This window comes from Euwallacea fornicatus, chromosome 11 (assembly GCF_040115645.1).
Source record: "Euwallacea fornicatus isolate EFF26 chromosome 11, ASM4011564v1, whole genome shotgun sequence".
In the NCBI taxonomy this organism is placed as follows: Eukaryota; Metazoa; Arthropoda; class Insecta; order Coleoptera; family Curculionidae; genus Euwallacea; species Euwallacea fornicatus.
The window spans coordinates 25,347-39,299 of NC_089551.1; the positions used below are offsets into that span (position 1 = coordinate 25,347).

Sequence of the window (13,953 nt, forward strand, 5' to 3'; positions counted from 1 at the left end):
ACGGTTATTAGGGAAGTTTCGCTGCGACTTGAAAAGTCGCAAATTTGTCCGACCGGAAGGCCAAATGTCTCGAAAAGTAGTTCGAAGTCTCGTCACGTTCGTCGTGTTGCAAGAACCCATAATGGCATCATTTTCACACACCCGTGCACACACGATCATGAAGAAATGGGCATTATTTCAATAATTATCGCGTGGAAATCGCGCCTCGATTGCTTCATCTTTAGCCAATTCGTGCAAGTAACGAGTCATCTTCAATTCGTGTATTTGAAAGCCAGCGAGGTATAGGTATCCCAAAAATTAAACTGGGCCAAAATCACCTGTGCTTTGAATTGAACGACGTACATATAATGATACCACCGCATTCCTATAATAATTTACATCTGCCTCTGCGAGAATGTACCCGTAATACGTTTCGTGTGGCACATTCCTTACAGCCCCCCTGACCCCCCACTGATGGTACCAATATTGGCGGCGCACCTTCCCCACCACCATCATCGCAGAGGTGTTCCGCAAAAGAAATCCGAGAGGTATTACGCGAAAGGTTGTGACGCAGTGCTGGTGGTACCCAAGTTGGTATCGATTGCATCGGATTATTCTACAGTAATCTTGTGTTGTAACCATTATTAACATGGCGGAAAACGTATAAAACGCGCAAAATGTCGGTGATACCTAGGGTGATACCCTTGGTGGTACTGTGGTGGTATTGTGTCGTGGAAAGTGAAGGACATGTGGCTTTAGTCTTCCCACCTGCGAGAAAATACGACCTGGATTTTTTGGATAGCTCCAGAACCAAGGCTCCGTGCGGAATGCCCAAAGGTACATGCAGAAAAAACTAAATGTGGCTTGTGAGACGGTCTGAATAATCGTATTTTATGTTTGTCTAAACGGACTTTCTCTCATATAACAGTCTTTTAATGTTTTCCTAATTGTTTCCGTAATTTCGTGCGACAGCAAAGCAGGTTTCCTGCATCGATACTTCAGTGAAAAAGTAATATGTTCAAATCTGAGGTGTTCATTTAAGTTTCCAACGTCGAGATTTCTCTCTCTTTTCTCTCTCTCTCTCTCTCTCTCTCTCTCTCTCTCTATCTATTTATCTATTTATCTCTTTCTTTCTCTCTTTCCACTTCCCTCTCCCCACCCCCTTCAATAGCGCAGGGAATTTGTCTGTTGGAATTAGGAACGCTGGCCGCAATGAAATCGTAATGGCTAGAAGATCGTTCCGATTGATTTAGTAAGAAAAACAAGCGTGTGGATGTGCTTTGCAAAGAAAGGAGAAATTGGCCTTGTCACTGATGGAATGTCTTGTTTTTAGTTAAAAATGAAATTTGAGTTTCTCTGCCATTTTTTAAAATTACCTTGACCATCATTTTGTAGTCGTGCGAGTTTAGCTTCCTGGACACTCTCAAACGTTTTCGGGCTTTCCAAAGGGTTTAGAGTGCTCTATTTTTTAGTAATTTCAAGTTCAATTTTACAGCGCTCGAGAATTTCCAAAATTATTTGAAGATCTCAAAGATGATATTTTATAAGCTAAGCGCGTTTAAGATAAGACAGCACCCCAAAATTTGTGCTTTAAAACCAACTCCCAGGAGACGACAATACCTAAAATTGCATTGCTACTAAATTTCGTTTGGGCTATGTTAATTAAAAGGAATTAGTTTTAATTAACCGTCATTTAATTTTTTTTAGCAAGTGCGAAAGACCGCGTTGGACTGAAATCGAATAATTTAATAATTAATCGATAATTGATTAATATAGTTTATTATTGCCGTAATCGGCAGTTTAAATGCCGTAGTACATCAATAAACTTATAACAAATAATTTTTTTATTGATTGAATTGCTTAAATGGAAAATGTCCGTGTCGGAAGTCCGAAAAGTGTAGGAATTTTTAGAAAAGCTATTATTTCCATCAAAAAATGCCAAATAAGAAGCATCGAACTCACAATTGATTCTGTCATTGCTTGCGTAAGACAATTAGGTGACATTATATCCTTATAAATGCTTAGAATTACTGTAAAACTACTGATGTAAATGAAAAACTATTAGTCAAACTATGACGAATGGCCCGCCGAATATTGTTTTACTAAGATCGCAGAAACCTCAAATAATTATTCTCTGATGAGACAACAAATTTTCAAACGCTTATTATTGATGCTTTCAAATTTTTTTTGTTAATGATCCACCGGCAAACCATCACGAAAATGCTGTTTAACCAACTCACAAGTAATTTTTCAGTACAACCGAGTACTAACATAGTAGGCCTTACAGCTTCTCACTGACCACACACACACACTTACCGCTGAGGCCTTGAAAATTGCTTTTTTTGCATTTATGTATCTATCGTGAGCTCATTTTTGATTGCTCGAAGATGCCTCGACCTTTCTCTGACTTTGGTTTTCCTTTGAAAACAATGTTGATTTGATTAATATTCTTCGAAAATTCCAACGATAATGTGATCAGGTTTCGCAACGGTACAAGCGACCTTTCTATAACATAATTTGCCTTGAATGACCGCTTGCCCACGGGACCCATTAGCATTTAAAACGCTGACCACTTGGATAGAAAAAAAACTGGTTTATTTTTAATGGAAAAACGATGGATTATGTTAGGCGGCTCGCTTGAATTATGAACAAAAGCAGAAGGAATCACACTAGGAAATGTAACCGGCTGTGTTGCAACTTATGCAACATTCATTTAGTATTGTAAGTCGGAATAATAATGTTATGAACAGTTGGGTGTTACAGCTGCATTACGGCCTCGAGAATTTCATTTACTGTTAGGTGAAGCATCGTACAATTTCAATTTGCTTTGTGATAAACGACTTTGAATAACTAACTCTGGGTATGTGGGTTAATAAATATTTTTTTGGATTTATTGAGGGCTATAAATTCACTAACTAACTAACCTACAGGCAGTCCTAATTGAAAGAGAAATTTCAAGGTGATCGTCCAAGCCGGCATCCTCTAAACTCGAGGCCCGCACCTGAAATTCTCTCACGTCTTATCGCATACATAAAAGAGAAAATTAGCATGCTGTAGTAGAATTTCTACGTTACGTCACGTCCTTGTTATAATCTGACTAATGAAAACAAAGATACGGCGGGTGATACTTCGTTGTCGTTGTCGTGGTTCCTCCCTCATTCTCCCCCTGAAAAGATGCAGAAGATAGTAGTGCTTGAGGATCTTGGCAACCTCTTGCAGGTGTCCGTACATCTCCATTCTCGGAAATTAATGTTGCATAAGCGCCGTTTTTTCGCCCGTTTCCGCGGTCATGATTTATTCGCTTTTAATGACATTGCTTTGCTGGTTTTATTTCTCACAATGAGAGGATGCCTCCAAGAAGCGAAGTAATAGGGCGACTTTCCATTTCAATTACGTTCATTTTCCGTTATATATTTCTTTGAGCAATAAGCGATCAATTACCTCACGTTTAAATCGCTATTATGCAATCCTGTCGCTTTTGAGTAATTAACATCATTTGAATTAAGGCGAGCAGTTGCCACACTCGCACGCATATCTAGAACGCGCACAAGTCGAGAAGAAGAATGCCGTTTCATCGGTTGCTCAATGCGAACAAGTTGCGCTATAAGCACCGCCATTGTTCACCGGATTTTACCCGGAAAGTTAAGTTTGTTAGTTTCATAGATAAATCCTTGGACACGATACTCGTTTTCAGATAATTTTTTCTAATTAAAATTATGGCATTGTTAATTTTGGGATATCGGTTGCTCAGCTCGAAAACAGCCAATATTAGTTTTTTTTTTTTTTTTTTTGAAAATAACCCCAGGTGTATGGTGCTAAAATCAAAATGGTAATATTTTCAGATAATTTTCTTAAAAAAATAATAATTCTACAGTATCTATTAACGTGCTTGTCGTGGTCTTGGAAAAACGTTTTTTCTTAAGTGCCTCCAGTCTGCTTTACGACTGGGCTGATGGCTTTTTTTTTACTTTTTACTTTTTACTTACGTGTTAACCAAGGAACGACCAGAAGCAGGTTGGTTCAGGTTAGCGGTTGATCCGAGATGCACACTTTCGTCTCGTTTTCATACTCGCAAACAGACATTTGGATCGAACGGTGACGAGGCCGTTTGCCTTGACTATGAAACGGGATACTTTCTTGTTTGGAATATATCCATTCATCTTCACATTAGACGCTTCGGAATTTGAGTAAATAACATAGAACTCGATTGAAAAACGACGGTCAAGATGAAACCAATTTACTGCTAGGATTCAATCTTCGAAAATTTTCTCGTCAAAATTGAGTTTTCTCACAGAATCGTTGTCAATTGAGGACCCGAAATTGTCGCAGTTTCTTCATAGGCGGATTTAGCTATTTAACGTCACGGTTAATCGTCAAATAATTACCGGTTGAATTTTTTTGGTGTTGGCTGCGATTTGAGATGAAATTACGTTCAAGTTTATTATGGTTGAGCCATAAAGATGACTCATGTTCGTGGGTTTGCACGAGACTTGTGTCGGACTAACACAGATATTTTCCCAAGAAGTCGAAAACTGAAGCTTTAACATTAACCCGCATAAGCATTAACGAGAATGATTTTTTTTCCACTGGCACCAAAGCAGAATTGACAGTCGTAGTAACGATTGTTGTTGCAAATTATTTAAACGTAAAAAGCAGCTCCTGCATGTTTCTCTCCTACGTCCGTACTAGAGACGGTTTTTTTCGATTCTAAAAAAAGCCATTTTTCTTGTTTCAGGCAACGTAAAGACCTCCCTTTTATCTGGCAGCAAATTCAATGTGTCCTGGCACTTGGGTTACCCCCATAAGGTGAGTTTCTTGAATTTACAAGAAGTCCGTTTGTGTGCTCAACCACAGGGGAAACTAGGAACTCGGAAGTCGGAAGGAATTAAAGAACGTGGCGTTTCGAAATTAAATAAATTCTGATGATTTTTCGGGGTATTTAGTCACTTCATTAAATATATTTTATCTCAAAATTTTAAAAATAAGAAAATTTTTTTACCGAACCTCAACACGTAACACCTTATCGTAATCGAAAAAAGCTAAATTAAAAAATGTAAAAATCCAAAATGGCGGCTATAAAAAGTTTTTCATGGTTGGCAAAAAACGGATTGCCGGATTTCAAATATTGTAATATTGCCACGTTGTTGAAAAAGACAAACTGCCCTAATAATATGATAATTATGTATTTCCATTTATTTTACCTAATAAGCTGAAAGACAATTTTAAAAAATCACCATAATCGATTAAATTTCGAGCGACACTATGGAACTTCAAATAGCGCCATTTTACTTCAGTGTAACTAACTCCCCTGGTTTAGCTTCAGAAATGGGGCCACCCTTTATGTAGGAACCTTGTACATATCTATATTTGTGCCACAAATGAGCGTCATATCCAATTAAATTGCAGTAATTGTGCAAAAAAAGCATGTCAATTACAATTGCCGGGCACGTACGGCTTTAAAAATGCGGGCAATTAGTTCGTCGCACTCGCCCGCTTTGAACTTTCCATTATTATTGCCAAATCAGTAGAAGAAAGCTACGTTTTTCTTGCATGTAGGGGGGCTTCAAGATTCAGCTGCTTGATGAGTTAGAGAGACCGGTCCTGGATCTTACGCCTCAAGTGGAGGGCTCTGAGTTCGTCTCTGATGATGCCACGTAAGTTTTTTTAATTGTTATAGGGGTTGGGATTAAAATAGAGAAATTTCAGAGCTCAAACGTATCAAGTCCAGCTGCCCAGTGATTTTACCTGCCTCAACTGTACCCTCAGATTGCTCAGGCAGGCTTTAGAGTGGGGATCGAGCTACCGGTTTTGGTCTTGCGCAGATGTCAACATAAAAGCCCGTATGTATCTTAATTACAACTAAAGCTGTACTTACTCTCGAATAAAATTTAATTCCCTTTTTTTTTTAATCAAGTCGGATATAGATTAGAATTGCTAAGGGAATTAGCTTGTCCACGAAAAATGTGTTGAAAATAAATGCCAAATGTAGGAAGTTAGATTAAAAAACGGGGAAATAAAGAATTTTTTGTTCAAACTGGATGGCAGGTACGTCAATTCTGATAACGTTATTTGAAAACGTGCACACCAAATGTCCGGCATTAGTATCAAAAGTAACAAAGATAGAATTTCTATGAGTGATCACTTCCAGGTAAAGAATTCCGCGAATCCTGCAGCAACCACGGCCGTTATCTACTGGGTAAATGTAAATGCGACCGTCTTTATTACGGCTCCGTCTGTCAATTTCGCGACGAATGCCTAGAAAACAGCGATTGCGGCGCACAGGGCGTCTGCGTAGACATCGAAGCCAGCACGGCACCCCAGCGACAGTGCTACTGTCAACTAGGGTGGTTCGGTCCTGGCTGTAACAAGCGTTCCCCGGTTAAATCCGCCGAAATCGACTTCGATCTATACAACGAGCGCAAGCTCTCAGACACGTTCAAGCTTTACTGGAGAATTTTGAAAGATCAGCGCGAATTGGAAGCCGTTATGGTCGTGAATGGGACGAGCTATGCAGCCTTAGGATGGAGGCCCTTGGGACTGACCAAAAGTTGCAAAAATTTTCCTCAGATTGGTCCAGTTGAAAAGGTGGAAAATGCGTCTGAGCCTAAAAGCAAAGGTGAGCCCGAGCCCAGAAGTGAACCTGAGCCTGAGCCTGGAACCGAATCGGAACCAATGACTACAGAGAAGCTGCGAAAGTCCACTTACAGCAGACGATCAGCTGCTGTTTCCACTCCGGCAGCTTTTCCTGATGCGGATAAAGTGGAAACCAGTATTTCCTTTCAAGTGAGCAAGAAGTCGAGCAAGAGTAAGCGGGATGTTAAACAGCAGGAGGAGATTGCAGGTACGTTCCCGGTTGACTATGACATTAAGTTTGTCTAGATTGATTGAGCGGTTCAAAGAGTTGTACAACTTTCCAGGGGCAGTTTTTAACATTGATTAGACTTAGGGGCGCTCCCTAATACTAATAATGGTGATGGTTTTACTTCTCTTTAGAAACCGAGGAGCCTGAAGGAGCAGAGGTGGAGCCAACTTTCGAGCCTGAACGCGTCTCAGAGCCGGAACCTACTTCCCTTTCTGAAACCGAATCAACTTCGGAATCTAATTCTGAACCTCTTCCTAACTCGGAACCTATATCTGAGGCTACATCTCAAACTCCCGACGAAGAATCTGAACTCACAACCATTATCCACTCTTTTCGGCACGGCAAACTCGGCCAGCCTGATCCTAATAAAGAACGTTTTTCTGAGTCACAACCTGCTCCTGAACCCTCTTCTGAACCATCGCCCGAACCCACTTCGGAACCGGCTCCTGAACCAAACACCGAACCTTCTCCAGAACCCAATTTTGAACTTGAACCTACTTCCGAACCCGAAACTGAGCCTAAATCCGAGCCTGAGCCTAACTCAGAGCCGGAGCCTAGTGTAAAAACGCACGCTAGTTTAGAGGCCGCACCAATAAGCAAGGGAAATAATGAAGGTAATGGAAGTAACATTGATTCAACTACTAATAATCGATGATGTTATAAATGGGGGTGATGGTGGTAAAGTGTGTCTCGTTCGTCGAATTCGACTGCGAGATTGGGGATTCGAGATTGATTAGTTGGAAAAAATCGGTTGAAAATGATTGGTCACTTACTTAAAGACAAATCTTTAAAAATAACGATGTAAGGAATTTTTCCGAACTGGCTTATAGATAGGTCAAAAATAAGCAACAAAAACGTGAGGAACTTTCTCAAAACCAAACCATATTTGCTTTTTGTCATTGAAAATAACATCGGCAATATTAGCTTTAACACAAAACCGAGCTTTTTGTATCATAAATCATCGCGAAGTCGTTCGCCGTCATACAATACATAATAAAGCACCTAATTAAACAATCTTAACAGGCGGCGAGAATCTCAACCCTTACACCCCAAGACACGACTTTAACCCCATGGATTGTACTGATATCGTTATCGGCTCCGCCAGGGGTACTGCGAGCCGAATTGGGGATTATTACACTAGAGACCGGTAAGAGTACATCAATACATAAATAGAGAGATAATATTAATTGGCTTGAGGGTAGATCTACTCCGCACATGGACATCTACTGGGGAGGGAAGAACGATCTGACCGCCGCACTCGGGTTTGAGAAGGACGGCATCACAACCATTTTATTTAGGAAAAAGTTGGATGCCAAAGAATCTTCAGATCATGCGATTGAGGAGGGTTTGATGCATGTAATTTTCGCGCAGGGACAGGAAAATGGTAGTTCATTTCAGGATGAAAAATCTTTCTTTTTTTATGTGAGAATCTTTTAGGAAAGTACGTCCACGTACCGAAATCAGGGGTCGAGACCTCAAAAGTCTCAATTAAAGATTTCTACAAACCCGACGAGTTGAAGTACCATGGCCACGCCTCCCAACGCGGAGTTTTGACTCTTAACTTCTTCGGTGAGTTCCTTTTTAGGCTCCGTTCCTGTCCCTCTGTACAAAAGATCAATCCGTAGAAAGTAAAAATGAGGTTAAGCCGGCGGGTGCAGGGGCCACTAATAGATCCGCTCAAAACACGGACTGTGGCGGCGAATGGAAAGTACCCAAGGACTGTGACCCAACCAATTACACGTGCGAGTACTCGGCCAAGTGGGAGCTGGTCCCCCGCAAGGATGAAATTCGTTTTACCATAACAACAAGTCATACGGACACGTGGACGGGTATCGGATTTTCAAATGACGAGCGCATGTCCCAAACCGATGCCATTTTGGGATGGGTAGACAAAACTGGACGACCGTTTTTAATGGACACGTGGATTACGGGATACACTCAGCCGTTCCTTGATGCCAGTCAAAATATTTATAACACGAGCGGTGGGTCCATTTATTTTGAAATGTTGTATCTTATAGGTGACAATCATGTTCGACATACATCACATATTATTGCAGCCAAACGTCATGTATCACACCTGATATGGTGATTATATGAGATATCACACACGCTATATGTATACACAACATATTGCACTTGATCTTAGTTGACAGTCTTTAGGTTTTTTCTATTTTGAGTTGGTTTTAGGACGCATAATCAACGGAGTGACCACCTTGTCTTTCTCGCGCAAACGCATGACCAACGATCCTAAAGATTTGGCCTTTACCGACGAACAGTGTCTCTTCATGATGTTTCCAGTGCGTGGAGGTGCCTTCAACAGCGTCAACAAGAAAATAAGAAAACACGAGGCGGTTCCGGTGGTCAGTGCAGAAAGAATTTGCATCAGATCGTGCGGAAATGATGAAGTCTATGACTATCAGACTACCACCGAAGTGCCTGGTCTGAGTTACACGGTCGAAGTGAAACTAATCGAATTGGGAGAGAACTTTGTGGCCCCTAAACCAGGATCGGTCCAGTACCACGATCTAAGCAACTCAATTTCCAACAACATTGGGCCAGTTTTTAAGGGCCTCGCCGGTTTCCGGAGGGTGTTGGTGGACGATTTGAGGGCGTAAGTTACTCTCTGTAGCGAAATTATTCGGTTTTAAGATAGATTTTTAGCGAGGATAACAATATTGTAGCGGTGATGAATCTACAGCTCGATAAAGTTGCAGCGGAGAAAGGCCGATCTTTAAACGATCTTGAGGACACTGACGAGCAAGTGCACAAAACTATTCAAGAAAGCGTGGGATCGGGACGTATTGGAAATCTTAAAGTCGATCCGCGGTATCTCGTGTTCGAACCACAGAGCTGTAAGTATCAAGACACACTCCAGACCAATCTGCAACGCGACTTTTTGTGTGGCTGAGGTGTGACCTAATAAAACAAAATTGCAGTAACTACCAATCTGATCGCCAACTCGGATTCCTCGACTGCAAGTTCGGGTTTCTTCGATATGCCCTCCACCAAGCTCTATATCGTGCTCAGTTGCATCGGCGCACTGGTGTTGGTGGCCCTTGTACAGGCCGCCTGCACCGTCTACCGTGCGTCTGGTCGGCGCAACTCCCACCGCCACAAGGTAACGTCATTGTGAGGCCTGGAAAACAACGAAAGTATCGCTCTATCTCTCTCTTTCTCTCCCTCGCATACACGTACGTCCATTGTGTTTAGAGGTGTCGAAGTAGCGATGCTTTTCGTGTTAGTTTTGTCATGTTTCTAATATTTATTGGGGGAAATGAGGGTAGTTCTAAACATTGAAACGCTGTGGGGGTGTTTCAGAGGGTGTACAGCGTGCAACTGGACCCGGGCTACTTCTACGAACCCCACTGGGGTTCGTCCGCGCTCCACCCCATCCGCTATAACGTAAACGGGGCGCATCGCCAACAAAGGGGGATGTGGTAGGGCTGCTTGGCCCTGGTGGGGTGAGTTCTATGACGCAATACTTCGTCATACGTGGTTCCGCCTCTTCGTTCCAAAGCTTGTTTTTTATTAATTTAATGCGGTGTCTTTGTCTAGGTGCGATTTAAGGGAAAGATGATGTCGCCATCGTCTTAGTTGAAGAAAGTTAGGTGAAATGAAAACCACATTCCTGGAGTTATTTAAAATTTGAAATTTTATTATTAAAAATTTTAAAATAAACCAGTTACAAATTTTTTTGACACTGAGAAATAGGTAACAACGACATTTACTGTTAGGAAAAATCTTAGGTGAACGCGAGTACCACACATTTAAAGTTATTTTTAAAAATGAAAAATAAAAAAAATTTTCTGAACTACGTGGCAGATACATCAAACCGACAGTATTTTTACTTCTTTAAAGCTATTAGAATGCAAGCGGTGGAACCAGAACTATAAAGCGACACGCACCTCAACTTTCGCACAATTAGCGCAGCACCTAACTAGTGAACACCCTGTGTATATACCCCCTCAAAGTCTGCCGAGTCATACCAAACCAAAAATCCGCAAAACACAAATTTTAGGACCATTTAATCCCGAACTCGGCCTGGAAAGACTACTCCGCCAATACCAACTACGCCTTTGACTCGTTCGAGCGCGAGGACGTTTCCAAGAAAACCCATCAGAACGGAAAAGCCACCCCACGACCGCGTTCTAACCCTCCTCGTCCTCAAGGGAGACCACCCAGCATACCTCCTCAAGTGCCCCCAGGTGACTCACGCAGCTTACAAAGGCCGCGCAGCGCCATTGTATCCCCAAATGATCGGAGTACGTTCTCTTTACCTCGCACTCAGTACGACCGTCATACCGTAGGGGCGGCAAAAGGTGGCCAAATGCCCGCAGATTTCTACTTTATGCCCTCACAACGCAAATATTCAGGTGAAGTGGTCAGAGTTTATGTGGACTATAACGGACAAAAAAGGGAATACTAAGTGTGTTCTAGTCGATGACGTTTGACGAGAGTAGTGGGTGCGCGCAATGTTGTCGAATATATTATGTATAAATAGATGGTGCCGTATTTTAAGTGTAAATAGAGCAGATTTAAGAATAGGAAAAAACGAAATTTCTTGTTAACCGTTACCAGAGTAAGTTAGAGTCACTTTTATTGTACAGATCCACTAGAAGTTTTTAAAATAAATACTTAAAATGTTTTATTTTTGTTTATTTAAAATAAATAAAATTGATAAATGGGAAGAGCTGCTCTTGGAACTATTAGAGCAATAACGTGGAGGTTTTTCATAATTTATTGTCTCCAATATTATATGTTGTTTACTTAGATTTGAAATGTTAAAAATTAATTAACAGCTCTTTCTTGATAATAATATTGAAAAATTTAAAAATATTAAGATTTTCTCACTTTGTACAAGTCAATATTAAGGACTATTCCACTTGCTCTAACTCCTTTGTGGGCTTTTGAAAAGCAAAGTGAGACTAAGAAATAAAAGCTCAACCAAGTCAAAAATTTAAAAATAATTTAAACCTAGCACACTAATCGATATGAAATGTACCTGCCTGCTGTCTCAGAAGATCTAATAATCTTAACCACTTGCCCTCTTTTGAGCCCAAAATACCTGGCCACCGGATCTCCAGCCTGGATTCGCATCAGCATATTTTCTTTTAATTTATACCTTCAATTTTTTAAACACACTTTATATTATCATATCAAGATTTATAAGGCACTAGACTTACCTAGCTAGCAACTCAGCCTTTTCTTCTGGATTCATCACAACATGCTCAGGCACCAGTTCATGCTCAGTAATATTAATCAACAACTCAGACTCGAGGAACTGCTCCAAAATGTACTTGGGAGCCATATCGACCAAAGATTGTTTAGCCGAGGGCGTCATGCCAGCTTGCACTACTATAATTGCTCTGTGTATGTTCTCATCTTGCATTCTTTGGCAATAAGTTTTGATAGTTTTAATTCCGATTTTCGGTTCATCCGGGAAAAAAACAAACATCTGATCGGTGGGGTCATCGTTATGCGCCACGAGAACTATTAAGTCGCTGCGCGAAGGGCGCTTTTCACTATTTAAAAAAACAGAGTAAACTTTCAGAAAACCCTTTGAAGAAACACCAAAGAATACCTTGGCTTATCACCAAAATGCTCTTTGAATTGTTCTAAAGTTTGGTCGAGCTCATCTTGAGTCACTAAGTATCCTCTATCGTGGCAAAGCTACAAAAAAAAGGGTATACGACGAGGACAAAGTGAGGTTAAACGACTCACCTGCATTACCGTTTTTCGTATACGCCATAGCTTATAAGTCTCTGCCTCATCATCCATTTTTTTTAGGTTCTTAAAGAGGATTCGAATTTCCTTAAAATGGAATTTTTTTGTGTAATATGAGGCTTCTTTAACTATAAAAACTAGAAATTTTAATTATTTATTTACTAAGGAAACATCACATAAATGTCAAATGACATTTGAAGTTTTGAGAGTGACAGAAAGAATAGGTAAGTGCTTTTGCTTGAAGATGTTCTAAATACACTGTTCGAATGTCAAGTACACAAGTCAAATGCGGAAATTACATATAATATAGTTTGAGGTTTTATTAAAACTAAAAGAATTTTATCTGAGTCGTTAGTAATGGACGAATCTTATTCTCGATTGATTTAAACCGAGAATAACTCGACTTGTATGACACGTGTCATTTCTAAACACGGCAATAGAAAAAATAAATAATCCGTATTAAACTTAAAGAACATATATACTTACTACTTGGAAAGCAGTCAATAACCTTATAGGGCAGATGTTGAGTACCCAGGACGAATGTCATGTTAATTAAATAAGCGCCAATTAAGACCCGTTTTTGCCAAGGAATATTGTGCGGGTACTTATTTATTTCTTCCACCTGAACGACGCTCCAAATGGACTTCCCGTGTTTTACGATCCTAGACAGGTGTCCGTTTTGCAATACCCCGCTTTTCAAGTTTGGAAACTCGTACTAAGAGTAGTTTTCAGGGCACATAGAATCAATGTATTACCCCTTAAAAGCTAATACCAGTTCGAAGTCGAATGAAAGTCAAGAGCACTTAGCAAAATTCCCCGAAATTTCTTGCAAAAGCAATTAAGGTTTCCAAATGAGAGTTGTTTTCTTGAAACTCTCCTGACTGTGATAATAATAAAATTACGCGCTTCTGGGGATAAATGGAGAAAACGGCATCGATTTCGCCATGGTTCCACTGATAATAGGTGATTGCGGGGGGGGCAAATAAAAACTGATAAAAGCGAGGCAGTCTGGCAATGCCGTGAACGCATCCTTCGCCCGCACATGGCCAACATAAACAAATGACTGTCATCGGAGGGGGTAATCAGCTGGATGGTGGAGTGGGGAGAGTTGTAAGAATGCTGCGTTGCCACGTGGACACGTAGAAAGTCAATGTTCACTTATTTAATATTAAAGTATGTCGATTATATTTTAGAATCTACGTATAAGAGTTAAAAAGTTTTAATAAAAATTCGAAACACAAATCTTATTAAGAAATTTGATCGAGAAAAGCGCTTTAAAAATATTTTCGTAATGTCCGTAATATATATTTTGTAATGTTTCAAGTCCAAATCGTTGACATCGTAGAGCTTTTGAAGAGCAACTCTTATATCTGAGACAATTCTCGGGT

At 40.4% G+C, this 13,953-nt stretch overlaps 2 protein-coding genes across 4 annotated transcripts; one reads left to right on the forward strand and one right to left on the reverse strand.

The window, feature by feature from the left end:
- Window positions 1–520: 520 nt before the first annotated feature.
- LOC136341754 (uncharacterized) lies at window positions 521–11,486 on the forward strand. 3 transcript variants are annotated; one of them, XM_066287040.1, is made up of 15 exons: window positions 521–816; window positions 4,715–4,785; window positions 5,536–5,633; window positions 5,686–5,819; window positions 6,128–6,820; window positions 6,973–7,455; window positions 7,865–7,988; window positions 8,044–8,225; window positions 8,279–8,410; window positions 8,467–8,904; window positions 9,002–9,452; window positions 9,503–9,693; window positions 9,778–9,959; window positions 10,160–10,302; window positions 10,860–10,993. In XM_066287040.1, exons 1-14 carry the CDS (start codon window positions 657–659, stop codon window positions 10,280–10,282), a joined length of 3,462 nt encoding a protein of 1,153 aa, XP_066143137.1. In that variant the 5' UTR covers window positions 521–656; the 3' UTR covers window positions 10,283–10,302; window positions 10,860–10,993. The 3 variants fall into 3 exon arrangements, with proteins under 3 accessions (XP_066143137.1, XP_066143135.1, XP_066143136.1); XM_066287038.1 differs by lacking the exon at window positions 10,160–10,302 and having other exon boundaries at window positions 522–816; window positions 10,860–11,486; XM_066287039.1 differs by lacking the exon at window positions 10,160–10,302 and having other exon boundaries at window positions 523–816; window positions 8,467–8,823; window positions 9,029–9,452; window positions 10,860–11,486.
- Window positions 11,481–12,757, reverse strand: Rpb5 (DNA-directed RNA polymerases I, II, and III subunit Rpb5). The gene is made up of 4 exons (XM_066287041.1): window positions 12,563–12,757; window positions 12,423–12,511; window positions 12,025–12,363; window positions 11,481–11,963 (listed from the first exon to the last, which is right to left on the reverse strand). The coding sequence occupies exons 1-4, from the start codon at window positions 12,617–12,619 to the stop codon at window positions 11,816–11,818; spliced, it is 633 nt and encodes a 210-aa protein (XP_066143138.1). The 5' UTR covers window positions 12,620–12,757; the 3' UTR covers window positions 11,481–11,815.
- Window positions 12,758–13,953: the final 1,196 nt, after the last annotated feature.